This window comes from Naegleria gruberi, assembly GCF_000004985.1.
Source record: "Naegleria gruberi genomic scaffold NAEGRscaffold_76, whole genome shotgun sequence".
NCBI classification, from domain to species: Eukaryota; Heterolobosea; class Eutetramitea; order Acrasida; family Naegleriidae; genus Naegleria; species Naegleria gruberi.
The window spans coordinates 86,877-110,104 of NW_003163251.1; the positions used below are offsets into that span (position 1 = coordinate 86,877).

The 23,228-nt window shown below is 35.2% G+C and overlaps 6 protein-coding genes across 6 annotated transcripts; 2 read left to right on the top strand and 4 right to left on the bottom strand.

Annotated features, from left to right (window-relative positions):
* Window positions 1-732: 732 nt before the first annotated feature.
* On the top strand, window positions 733-8,411 carry NAEGRDRAFT_75030 (uncharacterized protein; the record flags this gene model as incomplete). The annotated part of the gene is made up of 13 exons (XM_002669926.1): window positions 733-1,058; window positions 1,157-1,610; window positions 1,676-1,902; window positions 1,947-2,268; window positions 2,311-2,530; window positions 2,574-2,837; window positions 2,880-3,526; window positions 3,570-3,669; window positions 3,737-3,924; window positions 3,969-4,025; window positions 4,080-4,199; window positions 4,267-8,319; window positions 8,349-8,411. 13 exons carry the CDS (start codon window positions 733-735, stop codon window positions 8,409-8,411), a joined length of 7,041 nt encoding a protein of 2,346 aa, XP_002669972.1.
* A 675-nt stretch (window positions 8,412-9,086) lies between these two features.
* Window positions 9,087-15,222, bottom strand: NAEGRDRAFT_59800 (uncharacterized protein; the record flags this gene model as incomplete). The annotated part of the gene is made up of 2 exons (XM_002669962.1): window positions 9,087-14,990; window positions 15,074-15,222. 2 exons carry the CDS (start codon window positions 15,220-15,222, stop codon window positions 9,107-9,109), a joined length of 6,033 nt encoding a protein of 2,010 aa, XP_002670008.1. The 3' UTR covers window positions 9,087-9,106.
* A 341-nt stretch (window positions 15,223-15,563) lies between these two features.
* NAEGRDRAFT_53852 (uncharacterized protein) lies at window positions 15,564-16,901 on the bottom strand (the record flags this gene model as incomplete). The annotated part of the gene is made up of 1 exon (XM_002669963.1): window positions 15,564-16,901. One exon carries the CDS (start codon window positions 16,899-16,901, stop codon window positions 15,564-15,566), a length of 1,338 nt encoding a protein of 445 aa, XP_002670009.1.
* A 223-nt stretch (window positions 16,902-17,124) lies between these two features.
* On the bottom strand, window positions 17,125-17,451 carry NAEGRDRAFT_75033 (uncharacterized protein; the record flags this gene model as incomplete). The annotated part of the gene is made up of 1 exon (XM_002669964.1): window positions 17,125-17,451. The coding sequence occupies one exon, from the start codon at window positions 17,449-17,451 to the stop codon at window positions 17,125-17,127; it is 327 nt and encodes a 108-aa protein (XP_002670010.1).
* A 406-nt stretch (window positions 17,452-17,857) lies between these two features.
* NAEGRDRAFT_53853 (uncharacterized protein) lies at window positions 17,858-20,251 on the top strand (the record flags this gene model as incomplete). Its single annotated transcript, XM_002669927.1, has 1 exon — window positions 17,858-20,251. One exon carries the CDS (start codon window positions 17,858-17,860, stop codon window positions 20,249-20,251), a length of 2,394 nt encoding a protein of 797 aa, XP_002669973.1.
* Window positions 20,243-23,200, bottom strand: NAEGRDRAFT_81980 (uncharacterized protein). Its single transcript, XM_002669965.1, has one exon. The coding sequence runs from the start codon at window positions 23,033-23,035 to the stop codon at window positions 20,264-20,266; it is 2,772 nt and encodes a 923-aa protein (XP_002670011.1). The 5' UTR covers window positions 23,036-23,200; the 3' UTR covers window positions 20,243-20,263.
* Window positions 23,201-23,228: the final 28 nt, after the last annotated feature.

Sequence of the window (23,228 nt, forward strand, 5' to 3'; positions counted from 1 at the left end):
ACTTTCGAAAATTATTATTTGGCGTTGAACGGAAAATCAGTACATCTTTTCGCCTACTCATGCATGAGTTCATTAGATGAATAAGTTGCACTGAGTTGGGTATTTCACTCAATGATTTCCTCAATTGAATATGCCAAAACCTCAAAATTAATCGAATCCATGTTTGAATAGTTTGCATGTGTGGACGTGCTATTTTTTAAACTGAAAATCAATAACAATGTTCAAAGAGATTCCACACTTTGCATGCAACCTGTTCAACAAAGTACATTGAATTTCATGTAACACACTGATTAATAAGAATTGAGAGATAGCTCCTTCTTGGATATATTATTGAAGGGGCTGGCACATACAATTACTTCACAGTAATCATTCCTCTTGTTGAACAAACTACCATTCCATCAATCAGTTGTGGGGATTGAAATCATGAAGCTTCATGCCTGTAAAACCTGTTGAGTTATTGGCTTGTCTTCAGGTATTCATGGAAGTGTGAACATAATTAATTTTCTTCCTTTTCATTACACCTTGTTACAATGCATTTGTACGTTTTTCCTTAGACGTTGCGCATCATCCTACTCAACACTCGGAAGAGGAGAAAACCTTTACAAAAACTTTAAGGAACTTTCACCACCTCCAGAAGGAAAGCTTCCAACCTTAAATAGTACACAAACGAGGTTTAGAATTGGAATATAAAAGCATTCTTGCAGATTTTCATAAGTTTTTGAAAGAAAAAAAATGAAAATTCCTTCAGGAATAATTCTCCTCCTTCTACTCGGTTTTGCAGCAGCATGGTTGTTAGCAGAACATAAAGTAGAGTGCACTATCGATCACAAAATAGTGGCAGGTGGTCTAGTCGATCCAATCACTGGTATCGATGCATCTGGTTTCAAATTCAAAAATCCTGCTTCTGCATGTGTAAATCCTAAAACTGGTGATGTATTCTTGACTGATGCTGATACCATCAACAAACCAAGTTTAGGTTTTAATAGAATATTCAGGGTAAATAGACAAACTAACATCATTACTACCTATGCTGGTAATGGTTACTCTTCTGTAACAAGGTAAGTTAATGAATGAGCATCATGTGATGCATACATGCATGAATGTTAATTTAACATGCTTAATCATAATCAACACATCCAAACGTGAATTTATATAGTGGAGATGGTGAATTAGCAATTGATGCTGGCATGACTCCATCAGTTTGCACTGTGGACATGGCTGGTGATTTGTATTTTTATGATATATCCAGTTCTGCCATTAGGGTTGTCAATGGAACAACTGGAAAGATTTCCACCTTTGCATCCGTTTCTAAACCATTTTCTCTTGCAAGTGATGATAATTTCATTTACTACTCTGCAACTTTTTCTGTTGGTAAATTCAATAAGGTTACTAAGGTTAAGACTGTTTATGATAGCAGTGTTGGTACATCATATGTTGTGTTGGGTCTGGATGGATCATTATATTACAGTGCAACCAGTGAGAAGACCATTAAGAAGGTTGACAAACAAGGTGCAATTTCGATCATTGCTGGTCAAACCAGTGTTGGTTGTGGAAACGGCAATAAGGATGTGTGCGGTGATGGTGGATTGGCTTCCAGTGCTCTATTTTATGTAAGTATTCACAGAGGACTAGATCCATATTTAACAACATGTATTTCCTTATTAACAATTAACAGCAACCAAGTAGTCTTCATGTACAAGAAAATGGAAACCTCGTCATTGCAGACCAATACAGAGTAAGAATGATTTCTCCAAATGGAACCGTGTCAACTCTTGCTGGTACTGGCACTTTCAATTCTTACTTTGGTGGTGCAAACGGTGATGGCAGCTCGGCAATCACTGCTGTTCTTAAAGATGTTGGTGTTATATTTGGATACAACAATACTGTTTATATTCAAGACGCGTAAGTATTCATATTCAACTTGGTTCGTCTAATCATTTCAATAGAAGAAATCTTAGATACAGAAAGGTTGAGAATAGCATTATCAATCATGCATTTGGAACTTGTGACAAGGGAGTTGCTTTTGGAGAAGGTAACAGATTGATTAATACCAATTTGAATAGTGGTTTAGCTTCTCTTGCATTCGACTCTCAAGATAACATGTATTTGGCTTGGCAAAATATTGTTTACAAGGTCTACAATGGAATTGTTAAAAGAATTGCTGGAACTGAAATTGGTGATTATGGTACTAATGGTAATGCATTGAATGCATTACTTTCTGTTGGAAAGATTATTGTGAATTCCAACAATGATGTTATTTTCCCAGCAGTAAGTTGATACTTAATTCAATTTAACCAATTTTTGATATAGGTCAACAAAGTTAAAAAGATTGAAACCTCAACTGGTTTAGTCAGAGAATTCAATATTACTGGTCTCAATAGTCCTAAAGCAATTTGCTTGGATGCAAATGACAATTTGATCATTATGGACACCAGTAACTGTGTCATCAAATATTTCGATGTAACAACTCAACAAGTTTCGCAACTTTCCAAGACAAATGCTGGATGCGATCCTGGAGCAAGTGGTTTTTGTAAGTTTGCACATTTTCATTGTTGATTTAATCTATATAATAGTTGTCAATTCAACATTATTTAGCTCACCTTCTGATTGTGCCGTTGATAAGAAGAATGGGGATATTTACATTTCTGAGAATAACAAGATTAGAGTTATTAGAAAATCAGATAGTAAGGTGTATACCATTGCAGGTAATGGAAACTATTGTTTGAAAACAACTTACAATACGAACAAATGTGGAGATGGAGGCTTGGCAACAAGTGCTGCTATTTCAAGTAATGGTTTGGCCCTCAATTCTGCAACTTCTGAATTGTTCTTTTCTGGTAAGTATTTAAAATATTCTATTTCGACTAATTTCAAGATAGATCTTGCTTGGGATGGTGCTAATAATAATTATTATTCAACTATTAGAAAGGTAAATTTAACATCTGGTGTCATTTCAACTGTGGCAGGAACAGGTTCTTCACCACCAAAAACTGGTACTTACATTTATGGAGAATGGTCAGATCCATTGGCTACTCCAATTTTAGTTTCCACAGTTTCTGTTTCAAATGGTGGAAAACTCTATTTCCCAGACGGTTCCGATCAAGGGTATATCAGAACTATTAACTCCAATAATAGAATAGTTTCAATTACAGGTCACTATTATTCGGATTCCATTTATTACAATGGTGAAAACTTGACAGCTACCGAAAGTTATCTATGTAACCCAACAAGTATTGCCAAACATAAGAATGGCGACTTGTTCTTTGGTTTGACATGTAAAACAATTGTTCAGCAAGGTGCAGTTTGGACAACTTTTTCCAGAATTGTAAAGTTGGATTCGAATACTGGAAGAATTAATACTATAATTGGTAATTTTAAGGAAACAACTTCTCCAGATGGATTGAGTGGATTACAAACAAGTATTAGTCCATATAGAGATGCTTCTAGCTATTTCCCATTGGGAGTTGTTGTTACTGATGCAGGTGAAGTAATTTACTCAGATTCTCAATCAAATATTATTAGAAAAGTAAGTTTCTTATAAGAATTTGTGAAATTAAGCAAATATTTAGTTGAATTTAAATGGAGTGATTGAAACTATTGTTGGAACCAATACCAGTTGTCCAAATTCCACATACACTTGTGGAGACAATGGTGATGCCAAATTAGCAAGTAAGTTTCTTCCTAAATCTTTCCAATATTAAAAACTAATCATTCCTCACGTATTGGAAATATATAGATTTGAAACAACCAACTGGTCTCTTCTTGACAGAAAGTGGTGTTTTATATATTGCTGACTCTGGTAATCATAGAATTAGAAAAGTTGAAAATGGAACAATCTCAACAGTGATTGGTTCTGGATATTCTTGTTCATCTGCTGGAGCTGCTTCTTGTGATAGCACTGATCCTCTTTTGGTCAAGTTGTTGGTAAGTTATTCGACACTAGTTCGTATGATAATTTTGGTTAATAGACTCCTGCTGCTGTTTATATCACTAAATCAGGAGATGTCTATGTTGCTGATACAGGAGTAAGTTATTTGATTGATATATTTCAAAGTAATCCTATCAAATTAACTATTTAGAATAACAAAGTAAGAAAGTTGAGTAATGGAATTTTGAGCACTGTTGTTGGCACCTCGTTGGATCTTCCAACTGGTTTATTCGTCGATGAGAGCAACAATGATGTTTACATTTCTGATCGTGTAAGTTTTTCAATCTTCCTTTCAAAAATGTTTACATTTTCAATAATCTTTCAAATTATTTTAATAGACTCGTACTGTTAGAAAAGTTTCTAAAGGATTTTTATCAATCTATGCTGGTACGCTTAACAATGCAGTATATTCAATCTCTGGAAATGTTTCTTTCTGCTATCCAACTTCAATTCTTCAAACTAATGATGGAATTCTTGTTGCTGACACTGAAAGTGGCTTGATCAGATCTGTCAAACTTTCCTGTCCAACTGGATACTATGGATTGAACTGTGAATATTACAACTGTTTTGGAATTAGCAGCTTAAACTCAAATACCTGCAATGGATTTGGTAATTGTTCAGCACCTGACGTTTGTAGTTGTGACAGCAGTCATGAAGGAAGTCAATGTGAAATTGGAAAGTGTTTTGGAATTTCAAAAAATAACTCAATGGTTTGCACTGGACATGGGTTATGTCTTTCACTTGATACTTGTTCGTGTAATGGTGATTATTACGGTGAAAAATGTAATTTACCTTATTGTTTCTCAATCAGATCAAACGAAACTTCTGTTTGTTCTGGACAAGGCAACTGTGTTGAAAAGGATCAATGCTCATGTAGAAATAATTATTTGGGAGCAATGTGTGAAAATGCACCATGTTTTGGAGTTTCTTACAACGCATCTAATGTTTGTTCTGGAAATGGAGAATGTGTTTCTCTCAATAACTGTACTTGCGATGAAGGTTATTATGGAGATTTATGTAATTTACCAATTTGTTTCTCTATCAAATCCAATGACTCATCAGTTTGTTCTGGACAAGGTGATTGTATTGGAAAGGATCAATGCTCATGTAGAAATAACTATTTAGGAGCAATGTGTGAAAATGCACCATGTTTTGGAATTGTTTACAATGCAACAAATGTTTGCAGTGGACATGGATTGTGTGTTTCAGGAAGTTGTCAATGTTCAGATAATTATTTTGGATCTAACTGTAGTGTCACCACTTGTTTTGGAACGGCCAGTAATGACAGCTCAGTATGTAGTGGTAATGGTATTTGTTCTTCTTTTGATGAATGCAAATGCTCAACTGGATACACTGGAGTTAATTGCAATGTTTCAACTTGTTATGGATTACCTGCCACTAATGCAAGTGTATGTAGCGGACATGGATTGTGTACTTCTCCGAACCAATGTTCTTGTAATCAAGGTTGGAATGGAACTTATTGTAATGTTACTTCCTGTTTTGGTATTGTTTCTACAAGTGTTTCCAATGTTTGTAATGGACATGGTTCATGTATAGCTCCAAATGAATGTTCATGCAAACAAGGATATCTTGGTTCTTCATGTAATGTTACTTTCTGTTATGGAGTTTCTTCCAATGAGTCCAATGTTTGTTCTGGTCACGGAACTTGTGGAGATTTAAATTCTTGTTCCTGCTCTTCCGATTGGTACGGATCCAAGTGTAACATTACCACTTGTTTCGGTATTAAGGGAGACCAAAATACTGTCTGCAGTGGCCATGGCTCATGTCCATCAACCAATCAATGTAACTGTCAAGAGAATTATTATGGCACATCATGTTCTGTTCGTTGTGACTCTAATACCTGCAATGGACATGGTAACTGCTCATCAACAGGTCAGTGTCAATGTTTCTCAGATGTAGAACATGGTTTCTGGACCTCTTCTAATTGTTCGAAATGTGATTCGAATAGGTATGGTGAAAATTGTTGGGTCACTATTGGAAATAGTTCAATGGTTACTCCAGATGGAATTGGTCTTTTATTGCAACTTGTTAATCCTAATGCAAATATTAAGAATTTGCAAGTCGATTGTAATATTTTACTTTCTTCTGAGACTATTAGAAAGTTGGATTCACCAATTTGTAGATGGACTAATTTATCAACAAGTGAATTGACCATTCAAATGGGTCTTGAAAATAGTATTCAATTAGGAGATTCTTTATATGTCAATACTAATTATTTCAACACAGCCAACTTGAAACCTTCTTACATTCCAATAACTGTCATGAAAAATTCGAATCCAACTGTTTTACCAGAAGCTGTCATTTCCACAACTTCCAAATCTTTCAGTAATTGTGATTCAATTGTTATTCAAGGATCTGAAAGTAGAGACAAGAATTATAGAGATTTGACTTTCGAATGGCGTTTCGTCAACTCTCCTCTTTCTCCTTCTGCCTTATCTCTCATTACGCTAACCAAACCAACACTTATTTTGGCAGATAGTCAACCATCTGGAAATTATATTGTTGAACTCGTTGTCATTTCCAAATTTGGAGCAAGAAGTTTGCCAGTTTCTTATTCATTCAAGAAACTTTCTGCCAGTATGCCACAAATCAATGCTGAAAGCAATAGTATGGATGTATTTGTCGATAGACTTCCAATAATTGTCAAGAAATATGTTTCGTACAAGTCATGCTTGGGAGAAATTTTAAAGTCGAATGAATATACAGTGAATTGGACTCAAACCAGTGGACCAACCAATGCCAAATTCGAAACTTTACCTAACGGAGACTTGGCAATTTATTCATTCCAATCTCAATTGTCCAATACTTTCACATTTGTTGCAACTTTGAATTATTCAATGGAAATTGCAAGCACAAAGGTAACAATCAATACTCATGAACCTAATTTTGCAGTTTTGGTTTATCAAACTGATTTGAATTCAACTCATGTGACTGTCAATGTTGAAAGTGATCCAGTTGAAAGTTTGGCTCAATACAAGGATAATATTCAGTTTACTTGGAATTGTAAGAATGTGGACGAAACTAATTGTGATTCTTCCATTTTGAATACTCTTGCTTATCACGGCAATGTTAAATCGACCAAATTCATGTTGGCTCGTAAATCTTCATTGTCAATTCGTCTCGGATTGGATGTTACCTTATCAGGAAATAATCACAGCAATGAAATGGTTGTCACTTTCCCTAAGGACGAAACTGTTCCAGTTGTTGAATTGGTTTCAGTTTCTCCAGCTGGTTCTCAACTCACCACTGAAGACATTTTAACCATTCAATTATTAGTTCGTGTCAGTGGTCAAATTGAAAATATCGATTCTTTAATTACAAGAAATTGGAATCTCAATGGTCAACCAATTAGTAACGATTTGGTTTTATCCCCATCTCCATCTAAATCCAATTACATTTCTCTAGATTTATCCAAACTCAGTGCTGGTTCATCAAACACTTTGCTATTCAACGTTTCAAGTGTTTCGTCTAAGTTATTCTCAACATTTACCTATTCCTTCTCACTTGCTCCAAATCCATTGCCATGTTCATGTTCTGTTAGTCCATCAACTGGTTTCGCTCTTGAAACTCTTTTCACAATCAGTTGTCCTAATTGTTTGACTTCCAACACTGCTCTTCAAGTTTTATTCACAGATGTCAAGACTGGAGTCAGAGTTCCACTCATGGATGCAACTGTGTCTGAGTTGACCACTCAATTACCATATACAGGTGATGAACAACTTCCATTACATTTTGTTGTTAGAAATACCAAGACAGGAGCCAAGACTGAAACCTCAGTTTTACAATCGGCTAAAGTTCCATCCGCTATCTCATTGTCAGAAGTCAAGACAAAGAAGATGGCTTGGAATGCTTTTTATAGATCTCTCTATGCTAATGATCCAAGAAAGGTTGTTTTCAATTATATTTCAACTGTTGTCAAAGAAATGACTAGAAGAAACTCTGTCACCAGAAGAAACTTGAAGGTAACAAACTGTTTAAATGGTGGAGTGTATAATTCATTCACCAAGATGTGTGCTTGTAAGAGTGGATTCAAGAAGATTGACTGTAGCATGACTCTTTCTGATTGGAATGCAATTGTTTTGGATAATTACGAAACTGCCAAATCAGTCATTGAAGAATTGAATTCCAGAAATAGTTTAGAAGCCCCACAAGAATCCAAGATTGCCAGCCAAATTTCATCTCTCTATCACTTGCTGGAAACTGTCGACGAGAATAGTCCAGAATTGCTCGATCAAGTTCTTTCCATTTTCAACAATACCATTCAAGATGCCACCAAATTCTCTTACATTACAATTTCGAATTCATTGGCAAGTACAATGTCTGAAATTTTGGGATTACTTTACAAGAGTCAACTCTATAATGCTGGTAATGTGAGTGTTGAATATTTTGCAAAGATTAGAGAATTGCTCAACTCGGTTGCATCTATCAAGTACAGAAATCAATTGATTGGAAGTTCTATTGATTTTGATGCTGATATGTTCAAGTTGACTGGAACTAAACTCTATCCTATGGATTTATCTGGAAAGAATCTTGATACAATGATTCAACTTCCAACATTAATGACCAAATATTTGAAGAATGGAGACATGAGAAAGTCAATTAGTCCAAGAATTTTCAAGAATTCAATTATTCAATCCAAACAAACTTCTGAAATTATCAATAATCAAACAGTTGTAACATACGAAACCACTCCAGGTTACTCTCTTTCCTTAGAATTCATTAATCAAAATGTTGACATTCAAGAAAAAGTTGTTAATTATTACTTTAACCTTACTAAGACAAATATTTCTGCATACAGCAATATTAAGAACTTGGTCTCTGAAGTTGTTTGTGAAAGTGATCAACCATGTGAATTACAAACCTTAGAAACAAACTTTTATGCATGTAAATGTGCCCTTCCATCCCATGTAACAGTTAGAGAGAGAACTACGTTCACTATTGTGCCAATAGTTCCACAAAATTCTATTCCAACTCCTCAAAAATCAATTGTTCCAAAAGTTTCTCCAAAAGTTTCCAAGATTGCCACTGTTTCTGATGCTTTGCAATATTCTGGAATTAATGGATGTATTGTTGGTTTGTTAATTGTTTTATGGACCTCTGTTGCTGTCTTCTTTTAAATAAACAATTTTAATATTGCTAGACTTTGAAAAATGTTATTTATTCAAAAACTTCAGCAAATTCAGTAGCACTTCTTCCAAATATTTCAGGAGTGTACATTTCTTCTGCCTTCACACCTGGGATAACAAATGAACCGATTGAGGTAGCTCTAGCAATGTAGGTAAATTCGTGAGTGCCTTCCCATAACAATGAGCTAAATGCCTCAACTCTCTCATCTCTAATGTTGTGGTGTTCATACCAAATTGGATTAAACCACCAACACCACCAACCGTTTGATCTACTATTGGTTCCACTTCCACTTACAGTAGCAATATCTGGAGTTCCTTTCAATTCTGGATTGATTGGTTCAAGACCAGCAGGTAAAAAGTCAACTAATGCAACGTGATATCTACGACTGGTATTGGTCATGGTCAACTTGATACGAACCAATTCTCCAGCCTTAAATCTCCAAGTGTTTCTTTCTCTATCAAATGTAACATGAGAAGAATCAGTCACGTGTTCATAAGTTCTTTGAACTTCAAATCCATAATCCAATGCATCAACAAGCAAGTTCTTTGGAGCATATTCCATTCCAATTCTGTAATATAATCTTCCAGGTCCATGCTTGGAAATAGCAAGTGTCTTTTGACCATTCTCTAATAAACTCATTGGAATGCTCAATTGGTTTTCATCCTTGGATCTTCCCTTGAAAACTTGCTCTCCACAATAATCTTCACCTAGCCACATGTTGGCAACAAAATCTGGTGTCACACCTTCGAATACGTTAAAGTATGTATTAAGGGAAAGAAGGATGAAAACATTTTCTTGAGTATTTTCCCATCTACCTTTCTTTCTATGAGCCAGTAAGCCCTTGACAATCTTTGGAATAATATAATTTTGAGGAGTAATATTAATAAGAGCTTCTAAGCAAATACCATCAGTTCTACGATTGCTGTGCAACATGACATGTTTAGTGGCCATTGCATCACCATAGCTTGTGATAAAGTTTGCTGTTTGAGCAGTTTCATTCACATGCTTATTCAAATGTTCAATGATTTGATTAACAGAAGTAGTGGCTCTCTTATTATTTGATAAATATATGGCAGTAGCCAACCAAGCTAAATGTTCAAAATTACCTGAAAGTTTGTAAGTTTGATAAAGTTTTTCAGCTAAATTCTTTGCCTCAGAATCATCTAACAATGCCAAAGCATAGTAGGCATATGCCTTGAGTGATTTGATAGTCTCCTCAGAGTAGTTCTCACAATAACTTTCAATACTTCTCAATACTGGAACCAATTTTGAGAGAGTGGATTCATTCACTGAATATCCTGCAAGCCTGGCTCTAGCAAGGGAATGACCGACGTGGCATGTAACGTATGGACTGATACGATGATCCACTCCATTAAATGACCAGTAGCTGAATCCACCATTTGGATATTGTCTTGTTGATAATTGTCTGAGTCCTTGATTAATATTTTCATCAAGGTTTTCCTTTGTTGGAAGCTCTTGTAATTTGAAAGCAAGAAGAATATCTTTAAGAGCTAAAATTGATAATAATCTACTAGAAATTTGTTCAGAGCATGCGAAAGGATAATTGTACAAATAAAGGAAACTGTCAGTGAGTGAAGACAATGCAGTAGAGCTGGTTGAAATCTTGAGACCTCCAAATTGTGTGAAAACATCTTGAGGAGCCTTTACAGGTTGGAACACTGAGCTATCACCATCCATTTCACCATAAGTTGCAAATGCTTCAGTTGTGGCTGGAGTAAATACTCTGATTTCTTTTTCAACAGCATCAGAGAAGTTTACACCAGAAGTGGCGATAGAGACACCAACTTGGAATCTGGCCACACCCACCCTATCAGTAGTCATGGGGAATCTCAATTCAGCCCTTCCTAAAGCTGGTATTCTAATCTTGAGTCCTTTCTTTGAGGTATCCAACAAGTTCAAATTGGTAAAGTTAATAGCAGCATGTACCTCCAAACTTAATTGGGTTTGATTTTGTAAAACACATGTAAATTCTGCTCTATCGCCAAAGTTCAAGAAACGAGGTAGGGATGGTCTGATTGACAATGGAAGTTGAGCAATCATAGATGATTCATGAATTCCAAAATTCCAATCTCCCTTAACAGCCACAGCTGTGATTCTGTACTTGGTAAGATTATCAGGAAGTTTAAATTTAACAGAGGCCACTCCTTCAGAGTTTGTCTTGTTGGTTGGGCTAAAGATGGCAAGAGGATTGAAATTAGATCTCACTACAATCTTTGGTTGTTTGGATAGTTTAGCTCCTCCTCCACCAAATCCACCTACACAACCATCACCACAACATGCACATTGGCAACAAAGGTCGTCACAACAACAGCATTCATTCATACAATCTTCAAAACAACAATTAGCGCAAGAACTGCATGCTCTAGCAAAGCGACAACAGTTAGTAGGACTTCGCATTAACGGTAGTTCCTCTTGGAAAACAATACCATCATAGCTCTTAACAAAAACATTATTTCTGATGGAATAAGTTTGATAATAGCTGCTGTATTCTCTAACAAATGTATCTAGAGGATTAGCAATGGTGTGGCCAGTTAATGACAATACAGCTTCATCCACAGCAATGATACAAACTTCACATCCTTCTAAAGGTTTACCAGTTATTGGATCCTTAACAATGACATCAATGCTAGTTTCGCTTCCAGGTGTCAAATATTCCCTTTCAGGCTTGGATTCAACAGATAAGGTTCTGGAAATCTTTGAAACCTTAATCATACATTCACCACTTGCAAAAGCAGGTTGTTTTGGTAAATCCTCAAGAACATTACCTATAGCATCAACCCTTGATTCGCAACCAGTAACTTCAGCACTGACGAAAATATTTGGAATATGGTCAGAAGTAATGTCAAGTTCAAATTCAATATAGCCAGGCTCACCATCAATTTGAATAGGATGTTGGCTATGTATTCCATGAAGTCTTGTGAATAAAACACCTTCACACCTTGTTTCAAAAGGAGATTGAATTAAAATCTTAGCCTTTTCTCCAATTTGATATTCAGTCTTGTCTGGAAGTAGAGTGAGTTGTTTCTTTGTAATATTCTTTCCAAGTTTTTGCTCCCTCACAGAAGCACCTGTAATGTACAAGCTTGTTGAAGAGTTATTAGTTTGGCCTGTTTCAGAATCAACAATATCAACAGAGAAATAATAGATACCACCATTTCCAAACTTTAAAGGAACGTCAACAGCTTCCTTTCCTGAAGTGAAAACTTCATCAACAATTTCAATAGTTTCCGAAACAAATTTGTATCCCTTCTTTACCTGTACATTGGTGGTTACTTTCAATTTCATTGGAATACCAGAAACCAATTTTCCATCAATGTCAGAAACAATTAGAGAAGCAGTTATTGGAATGTTTGGTTTGGCGAATTGTTTGCTCAACTTGATTCCACAATAATATTTACAAGGGTGAACAAGGAAGGAAGTAGATGAAGAAATGGTTTGTCTATTGATATCTTGTACAGTTGCCTCCACTGAGATGGTAACTGGTGTCTTTACCAAACGATCACTTTCATCAAAGGCAATAGCAACTTGATGCTCACCATTAACATCTGTAGTACCTTCAAAGCTTGTAACATCAAGAGCTGATCCACTTGGGAATAAATAATTTGCTACAGAGGAACCTCCAAAATTGTATGAGGATTGGTTTGGAGGAACATAACTACTACTGGTTTGTTTGATAGAATAAGAGCATTTAGCTCCTGAGATTCCTCCTCCACTATAGTAAGTAGCATTAGTGGTACAAAGAGCAGAACCACCAACAATGTAGTTTCCAGCAGGTACTGAAGATTTAGATTTGAACTCTGGTGTTCTAAATTCTTGAACTTGGAATTGATGGAAGGCAGAGAACCCATCTAATGAGATGGAGTGACTTCCCAAGTTGGCATTATCAGGAACTTTGAATTGAATATCAAAAGTACCATCTTCACTCAGAGTTACATTACCAGAATGATACTTTTGACCTCTCGCATCCAAGACTGTGAAAGTAGAACTAGTTTTTGGTATTTCAATCTTTTCAACATTGTCAATCAAATTGAAGTTTCTTACATAACCCTTGATGGAAACTGTTTCATTAGGCTTGTAAAGTCCTCTATCGTTGAACATGCAAGCAACAGTTTGTGGTTGATATGGATTGTAATAGTGATAAATATCTGGAATGAAGCATGTATCTTGACCTTGAGTGGCAATAGCCTTCACATATGCTCCATATTGTTGTTCATGACCAATATTACGTATACAACCAATACCAGTTGATGAGTTAGGTGTATTTGGGGAATGATTGTTGAATTTGAAGGTTACATTATCCTTAATAATACTTCCATCCAACAATGAGTTAACCCAATAGTATACACTTGATGAACTTGTGTCAAAAACACAATCAACAGAAATTTTGGTTGCTTGAATCCAAGATGTGAAACCAGGTCTTTGATTCCACTCACCCTTCCAGCTACTTTTTTCTGGCTCAACAATAACAAGCAATTGACCAATATTTTCAGATGGATACTGAAGATAGGAATGAAGATTGATTTCAGTCTCCACTGGTTCGTCAATTTCTCCCTTTGTTGAAATGACACTATCACAAACCAATTTACCAGGATATTGAATAGTTGAATAGGTGTTATGATGAAGAATAGATGAAGAATACATATTTGGTTGGACTTGATAAACACTCAAATGTACAGAATCCAAATTTACAGTAACAATTGGGTAGGTTGGAGTTGGATTCAAAGTTGGATCTAAAACAATCACACCAGTCTTGAATGCTTGGAGTGATTGACGTGCACTTTTAACAGTAAATTCTACAGTGGTGTCTGGAAGGATTTGACCCCAAACATCAACCAAATTCTTCAAGAAAACCTTATAAGTAGTTCTTCCTTTGATTTTACCAGAAACACTGATAGTGCATCCGTATGGATTTAATTCCATTCTTTCTACTGGTGGTGAAACAGTTACCATACTTTCTGTTAATTTTTCCAAATCAATATTTGTTGTAAAATTCAATCCAAAAGCCTGCATTGGTAGCTCACCACCGTGTTTTCTTTCAAACTTGAAAGCTGGATAATTCTTGACTTGATTGCTTACATCCTTTTGTGTTGGTAATGGACCTTCTGACCCAGTAACTCCACTCTTGACAACTACTTGAGAGGAGAGACCAAGTTTGTGACTAGTGGTAAACCACAAATGTCTTCCATCTGGAGCATGTTTGAGTTTTTGTTCGTAAAACGAATGAATGCTCCTATCTCTCTTCTCCAATTCATAATCTTTCAAAACTTTAACAATGTGCTCCTCAACGAGAGGATTCGAAGACTTTCCATCATGAATCAAATTGGCACTTTGATTATCGATAGTAATAAATTTGATCACTTCACTTGGATTAATTTCTTGATCAAACTCACAATAGTAAATTGGTACTTCGTTGAGAGGATGAGCTTGTTGGTTTGGGAAAAATTGCTTTACATATAATCTTGGAGTTTCAAAACTAAATGTCAAATCTTCCTTCAAAGTTCCTCCAATTTCTGATTTGGTACCCTTCTTGACAGTAACTGTATACTTGGTAGACATGTCAAATCTGTAATTAGCTTCATAAATTAAAGTTTTTGTTCCCAACCACTTGAATTTTCCTCCCTTCTTTGGGAGTGGTGAAATTTCTACTGGAATATTATGACTTTCTACTTCTGCAACACCACTCACAGGAACCATTGGTTGAGAGAAGGTAATAGTCACAGATGGAACTGATCTATCCAAAACACCTTCTGGTGAATAACGAAGCACACTCAAATCAGATCCTAACAACTTTGCCTCCTCTTCAATCAATTCCTTTGGTTTTTCCAAACTTATTTCAGGTGGAAATGGAACACTATTAATCTCGGCAGTAATTGGTGCCTTCAATGATTTTTCTCTAATGAGAACAATAATTAGATAGAATTTTCCGATTATTATTATCATGATGTTAATCGTCACACAAAATTTAAAAACACAAACCTCATGAAGAAATCCTTTTGATCACCACCTTCTGATTTTACATTCGGAAGTCTACTCAGTAATCTCTGAGTTTCCTCCTCTGACAAACCCTCAATGGTTGCCGATAAATTGCTACTTGATTCATTGCTACAACTCTTTCCTTCCATCATGATCAATGATCGGGTTGTATCCTCTGCAGTAGGCTCTCTAACACTCAACTTTAATGCACCACCCAATGATGCACTTTCAAGTTCATTGTCAAGCAATTGCTCGAGATCATATCTAACCATTTTTTTCTGATGATTTTTGTTTAAAAAATTAAGCTAGCAGCTTTTTAACAATTTTCTTGCAAGATCTCTGAACTCATTGTTACCAGAACTGTTGAGGGGTTCAACGAAAAGGAAGTGACGAAGCGTTGGCCAATATGATTGGATATTCCGATAATTTTGAGAGGTTACCTTTGGATACATGCTATGGTTGAAGGAAACACTGTTAAAAAAGTATGAATCATCTATTTAATTGAGATATATAGGAGTGTGGTGAATGACAGCAAGATGAAAGCTAATCCAATTAATTTTCTCAATCCTTTTGTATTATCAAGAGAAGGTGTTGACAACTTGGTATTAGTTTCGGCTAATGGAGTAGTGGATACTTCTTTGATTTCCTTTGGATGCTCCTCTTGTTCAATAATATTATTATCCCAAATTAGAAGATCCGTTAATTGTTTCATTTCTTTGATATATTTGGCTCCTTGGTTGCCAATAATATTAACACTAATATCAAGTGCGTTTAATTGTGACATTTCACTTATGTATTTGGCTCCTTTCTCATCAATGTGATTTTCACTTATATCGAGCTCAGTTAATTTCTCGAGTTTGGATATATATTTGGCTCCCTCTCCCCTAATATTATTTTTCCATAAAGTGAGAATTGTTAATTGTTTCATATTACCAATGTATTTGGCTCCTTCCTCTCCAATATTATTGTCACTAACATCAAGATTAGTTAATTGTTTCATCTCAGAAATGTATTTTGCTCCATTGTCACCAATATTATTGCTACTGATATCGATTTCAGTTAGTTTATCAAGGCCAGTTAAGAATTTGACTCCTTCTGCTGTTAATTCATTCCTCCAAATGTTAATACCAGTCAATTGTTTCATTTTTCCTAAGAATTTGGCCCCCTCATCTCCTATATTATTGTCATGAATTCGTAGATAGGTTAATTGATTCATACCACTAATATATTTGGTACTATCATCATATAGCATATTACTACTGATATTAAGATCAGTCAATTTATCCAGTTTGGAAATGTGTTTGATACCTTCTGAGCTAATACCACAATAAAAGATACAAAGATCTAACAATTGTGTCATTTCTCCTATGAGTTTGGCTCCCTCATCTCCAATACTATTTTGCCCAATATTAAGATGGGTCAATTGCTTCATTTCAACAATGTACTTTACCCCATCCAATCCAATATTATTTTCACTAACATTAAGATGAGTCAATTGTTTCATTCCACTAATATATTTTACTCCTTCATTTCCAATATTATTACCCAACATATTGAGAATAGCCAAATACTGCATTTCACTTATGTATTTAGCTCCCTCCTCATCGATATTATTTCCATCAATATCCAATTGAGTTAATTGTTTCAGCAAACCAAGTTTTTTACAATCAAAAAGAGGATCACTTTGCTCTACTTGTAGAGTTGTAACACGTTCCAATAATTGGCCTTGTATTTTCTGGTAACTTTTAATGGATAGTGAAAGTTTTGATCTTTCCGATATGACCTTGAACCACTGTTTCGAAACCAATACACAATTGAGTACTATGGACATGTTTACAAATGTTAAATCTTCGTGAAGGAAAGAAAATATTTCCTCTAGAATGTCATCAGGAAAGTAGACTTGCAGTTTATTCATTTTTTTAATAATAAAATTAATAGTTTCTGTTAAATATATAATCAAATTAGAATATGCACCGTTGTAATATATTGTTCTGCCAAATTCCACCAATGTTAAATAATTAATGAGTCAATTTCGATGGAATTGTTCTTAATTACTAATCAAAAACTTGTCTAGAATTATAAAATCCATCTTTTGGATGATTTCTATGCCATTTCTTATGATTCGTATCCGTTGAGTTTCTCTTTCTAATATCCTTCATTTGATTCTTTAGTAGGGTTTCGTATTTAAGAGCAGAAATTAGCTCCAATCTTTGATATCGATCAGCATTATTGTAATTATCAAATTGTGACACTTTGGATTGTTCATTGGTGATTAGAAATTTGTGCTTTCCTCCCTTGTATTTGTGTTCAGTGTTGATTTTTTCAACTTTTGGAGTTGTGTGGTATCTGACCTTTCCTGTTCTAAAGTGTCTTTTTGGCATTTTTTGAGTTTTAAAACAACAGTATTCGATAGTTCACTAAAATATTATTATAATAATATTTTAATAATAAGAGCAAGGAACTTGGAACTAGCTTTAATTTTATCAAAATCTAAATTAATTGTTGTTACTATTATGCTTCCATTTATTATTGTATCAACGTAGTTTTACTGACCTTTTTTGCAAGTTTCGTCTCACTAGAATCACGAGTAAGGACATTTTTCCATTCCCCAGTGATCATATGAATGGAATGTTATGACCTCTAAACTACCTTTACATTATTGTAAAGAATATTAAGGCCATTTGACAAAGCTCCTTTTAGACAAAAGAAACTTCATTTTCCCTCCAAAAGTCTACAAATATTTGGCGCCAAAATCAAAAAATTCAATCACAAAAAAATACATGAACTATGAATGAGACACTTGATAGTAGCAGCAACAATCTCCTCTTTAATCGTGAATATACTTCGAGGTCAAATGTTGGGAGGCCAACATTTAGTTTAAGGGACTCTATGAATAGGGAATGTCTAGGATCATCCAATGTTGTGCCAACAACTCAAAAACAAACATCTTCTTCCGAGAGAGTTTATGGAGCAACATTTACTCCCTTCCCAACAAGAGAAAATATTCCTCCACGTTCCGATGATGCTGTCCTTAGAAAGAGTTATACATTTGATGACAAGATGAGTGGCTTCCGAGAAAAAATCGACAATAGTCACTATAGCACATCTTTGGGGTGGAAGAGAAGAGCCGAGAAGGATGCAGAATGTTGCAAGAACTGTCATTTATGTACTCAAACTCTTACAACAGATAAATGGGCCTTAACCAAACAAGAACGACAACTAAGGCCAGACTCATCAACAAGAGAACCAATGGAAGGTTATTATCCAAGTAATGATGGAAAGCAATATAGACCATATTCTCCAGACACAAAGTCAATGATGCAGAAATTAGTTGGCTACAAGGAGAATCCACAAGATCCTTCATTACCAATGTATAAATCAGCTCATTCACATCAAACTCCATCTGTGGATTATTATATGAATCAACCAAAGATTGAAACAAACTCTAGGCAATCACAACCTAACACATACCCTAAGAATCCAAGTAAGATGCAGCCTTATAATACAAATACGATCTATCTAAGTAACAACCCCATCTCAGTCAAAAGTGTGACACTAAATACCAGATACGATCCAGCCTCAAGGTATAATCAAAATCCAGATGAGCCAAATAATTTCTTTCAAAGAGTTAGAATGGGTAGAATGTATTCTGATTCTACTCCTTGGGAATACTATTTACATTATAATGAAGACGATGATGAAAAGAAGGACATGTATGATATGATTAGACAAAGATGTGCAGAATATGCCAAAAATCAAACCAAAAAGGAAGATAGAAAAAGTAGAATATGTATGGAAACTTCAGAATTTAAAAATATTGTGGAAAAGCTCACAAGAAAGGAAACTAGCTCAGTGGAGACACAGACAGCAATCGATGAAAATAATAAGGAAAATGAAAACGATTATTCTAGAAATGCAATACAATCGAATAATACATCTGATTCTACAAGAACTAAAAAGTCAGACAAACAATCAGTCAATCAACAATCAAACAATCAATCAAATGGTAATGAAGAAGCAAATATTTATCTTCAAAATTCATCTGAGCAAAAGAAAACAAAATCTAAGCCAACTAAAAAGAAAGTATCCAATAATTCTACGACTCTCTCAACAACCTCAACAACTTCATCCAAATCCTCTAATAGTAGTGGCAGTTCAACATCCAATAGAGTACTCTCCATAACAAATGGTCCTCCTAGCACCAACAATAGAGTTATTGACGGTCTACCTGTTAACAGTCCTGCCAAAAAGCAAGATACACCAAAAGGTGTACCTGGTTTTACGCCACCTAAAAAGTCAGAAGTTTTTAATAAGATTGTCACAAATATGACCTCCAATAATAAGAAAAAGGTGAACTCAAAGAAGAAAAAGAAGTCTCTAAATATTGAACCAAGGAAGAGTGTCTCTCAAAATACTACCTCAACTTCATCCTTCATAATATCAGACAAGACCAAATCAACAACAACCTCTCCCTCCATAATCAACAAACCTGACAAGAAATTTAAAAAGACAATGAAAAGAATGGAAGATACAAAGAAAAAGGCAGAGTGGCTGGATAAGTACATTGCCCTGCTTTCTAGTCCAGAAAAATCAAGTGTTAAGAAGCGATTGGAAAGCTCCAGCAGACACACCTCTCCAAAGAAATCTGAAAGCTCACAAATCACCTTGCAAACCTCTTCTGATTGTGAAGATAATTCTACTCCATACTCCATTGACTTTGATGATGTTTACACTGGGTTGCCATCAACAGTGTCAACAGCGATAGCAACCTCAAAGTCTGTGCAAAAATGCTTTGATTCTGTTCTGAATTACTTTGAAAAGTCTAAATACAAATCAGACTCGTCCACGGAAGAGGACAATTTGGATGAAGAATTGGATGATAATGTAAGCCTTTCATCAATGACATCTGAATTGGAAATATCTGTAAAATATAACATTGGCAGCTACTCGAGTGATGAAGAGGATGAAGAACAACTTTCAAGTGACGATGAGGAATGTAGTTTATTGAATGAGTTTACTCCAAATACTTCTTACCTTGTTGATAATATGAACGAAACTTCAGCAAGCATTTCAATGGATACCTCGCTGAACACTGTTTCGATCGGTTCAGAACAAGAGTTTGAGTGTAGCTCTTTGGATGATATTTCACGAGATTTTAACATTTCAAATATGTCAATATAAACATGATTATTTTTATTCTAAAATTTCAGAAGGAAGATTGTCTCCAACTCTAATTGAGAAGTTTTCAGAGCCATGTTTAACACGATTTTCTTTTGCGCCATAGCTACTATCAGTTGCACTAAAGCTTGATGAAGCTGGTTGTTTGAATTCTACAATGAAATGGAAATCTCTTACTTGGATATGGACATACTCAATAACATTTTGGTGAATATATTCTCGCATTGATATCTTAGTTTCATCACTCTTATTATTAATGTAGAGATAAACTTTTGGTGGAGTTCCTGCACTAAAAGCAAGATAAATGAGTATCTTGGTGAAAATCTTAAAATTGATATCACTAGAAAGTAAAGTACCAAAATCAGGCTTTGACAACAGATACTTGAAGGTAGTGAAAATAATAAACTTGTAAAGTTCTTGTGATGACATTTGCTTTCCATGAATATTTTCATTATTATCATAGAATGGTTTCCACAATTTTACACTAAATAACTCTTCATATCTGGCCATTTCTGAATCATACCATTCACGTGAGCAGAAAGGCATAGGTGTATGAATTAAAGATGAATCCTTATTTTCTGGGCTATAGATAGATGATGGGAAGACTGTTGTTTGCTTGAGATCTGTCAACTCACGCTTTGTTATAAGACAGTAATTAAGCACTTTAGGAGCATTATGTAACAAGTAGTGGAATGACCTGATTAATTTCACATCATTCAATTCGACCTCCTTCTTTCTGATGACTGTTGCGTAATCACCAAGAATACCAACCTTTTGGAAATAGCTTTGCATATCCTTCAAACAGAGGTAATGTAATTTGACTTCCAATGATTCATCCTTAACAATGGTATTTGCAACAAGAGAGTTGATAAAGTTGGTCATTTCGTCATTAGGTGTCAAATTCTTTACAAGCTCAGAGGCAGCATGAGCTCTTCTATGTAATACCTTATCGAGTAATGTTGATTCGTTCTTGTCTGCAATGACAGTTGACAAATCATTAAAAGCTTGATAAAAATTACCAAGTTTGATTAAACAAAGAGCTCTATTTGATAACACTCTTGAATCATTTGGATAACGTTTGGTTGCAGTATTGTAGCATTCGCGAGCTTCCTCGAATTTCTTTTCTCTGAAAAGGTCATTACCAGCTTCTGTGTACATATGGCCATAGTCCAATTCAACAAATTCATTACCATTAATGAAGAGGGTTACTGGTTTTTGGAGAGTAATTTTTTCAAAGATTGAAAGTTTTGTTGAAAGTGGAATAATTTTTTGTCTTTCTCCGAGTGTCTTTTTGAAACAGACTGTTGTGATAGGCATGGTGGAATGATCGGAAATTAATTCAATCAATCTCTTGAGGTCATATTTGGCTCCAACCTTGAATAGGCATTGCTTTGATGGTGGTTCTGTCTTACTTGTGTAGGAACTATTTTCATCGAAAGTCAGTGCTATTTGATAACTAGATACCTCACCAACATTCTTTGGGTTGATGCAAATCAAGTGTCTAAAGGCAATCTCTTCAGAAAAGAGTCTTGTTGTTTTGGTATTTACATGAGAGGAAGTGTTTTGTTCTGCTACTGATGCAACAGAATTACCAGTGTTGGTAGGGGAGGTTGGTTCACTAGTTGTTGTTGGTGCAGAATTTACACCTGGAACTTGTTGGAGTCTTTTGGAATTTTGGGAAGTAAGTGTTGGATGATCGGATGATTCACTTCCTTCAGTTGCACTTTGGATTGGCATTGTGTTCAATAAATTATTTTCTGATGATGTTTTTTGTTGTACTTGTTGCTGATCAAAAGCAGTAATATTATTATTATTAGATGATTGATCTGATAAATCAACAATGTCTTCTTCTTCGATAGAGATGGATCTCTTTTGTTTCCTTGAATCGTTAACAATTGGTGTCGAATTGCTTCTATCAAGCCAGTCAGTACTATTCGAGTCGCGACTATTTGTTATATCTTGCTGCTGCTCTGTTAGTGGTCGTTGTTCTTCTTCTCTACGAGTCTCTTTAGCTGCGTGGAGGTTATTCTTTTTGTTGGAATTATTTTTAAAATTATTTTTCTTCTTCTCATGTTCTTCATCACCAAAACAACTTGATGAATAATCATTCGAGTTCTTGGTTTCACTTTTGGGATAGAGAAGGGTCGAGTAACCTTCGGGATAGAGTTTGGTCGATAAACCAGTTGGATAGTCATCGCGCATGGTGTGGGATGAAGAAGGTGTAATTTGAGAAGCAAGCTGGGCTGAAAATTCTTCCAAAGTGATTGTTGGTTGATGAACTTCAGCTTGGAAGGCTCGTGGTACATCAGAGTTTAAATCATAATTTGTGCACATAACACTATCACCATCATTGAGAGAGTTTTGAAGGGCTCTTGCGTATTGTTCATCGAAATCATCCTGATTATTATATGCAAAAGTATGTTCTACTGAGACGAAAGGAGTATGCCAATCATGATCACGATCTTCTGGGCCAAATATGCTTGGAGAGAGAGGTCGCTTGTAGCGATTATTACCATTAATCCTGTCAGTATTATTGCTTGATGATGTTGATCCGTTATTATTGTGATGTTGATCATCATTTGCATTGGTAAACTTTAACATTTCGGATGTGTAATTGATGTTCTGCTGTGATGATTCTGTTGTTGATAACAATTCATTGGATGTTTTAGCCTTTTTACTAGCAGTACTATTATCATGATCCTCTTCGCAATCACTAATTCGTTCAGCGAGTTCACCTTCACAATAATCATATTTGCTTATGAAATCATATAGACTTCTCTTTGACATTGTTCTCGAGATAATACTTGATAATGATGATGTTGATGAGGTTGATCACAAAAGTTGTCTTCTATTTAGCTTGTTACTTCCAAGAGTTGTAACACATCCAAAGGCTTTGAGAATGGCTTTCTACAAAATCGTTCCGAAATTTAATTTTCTTCTCTGACGTTGTGGTTGGGAAGCAGAGGTGTAGTTAATTTTT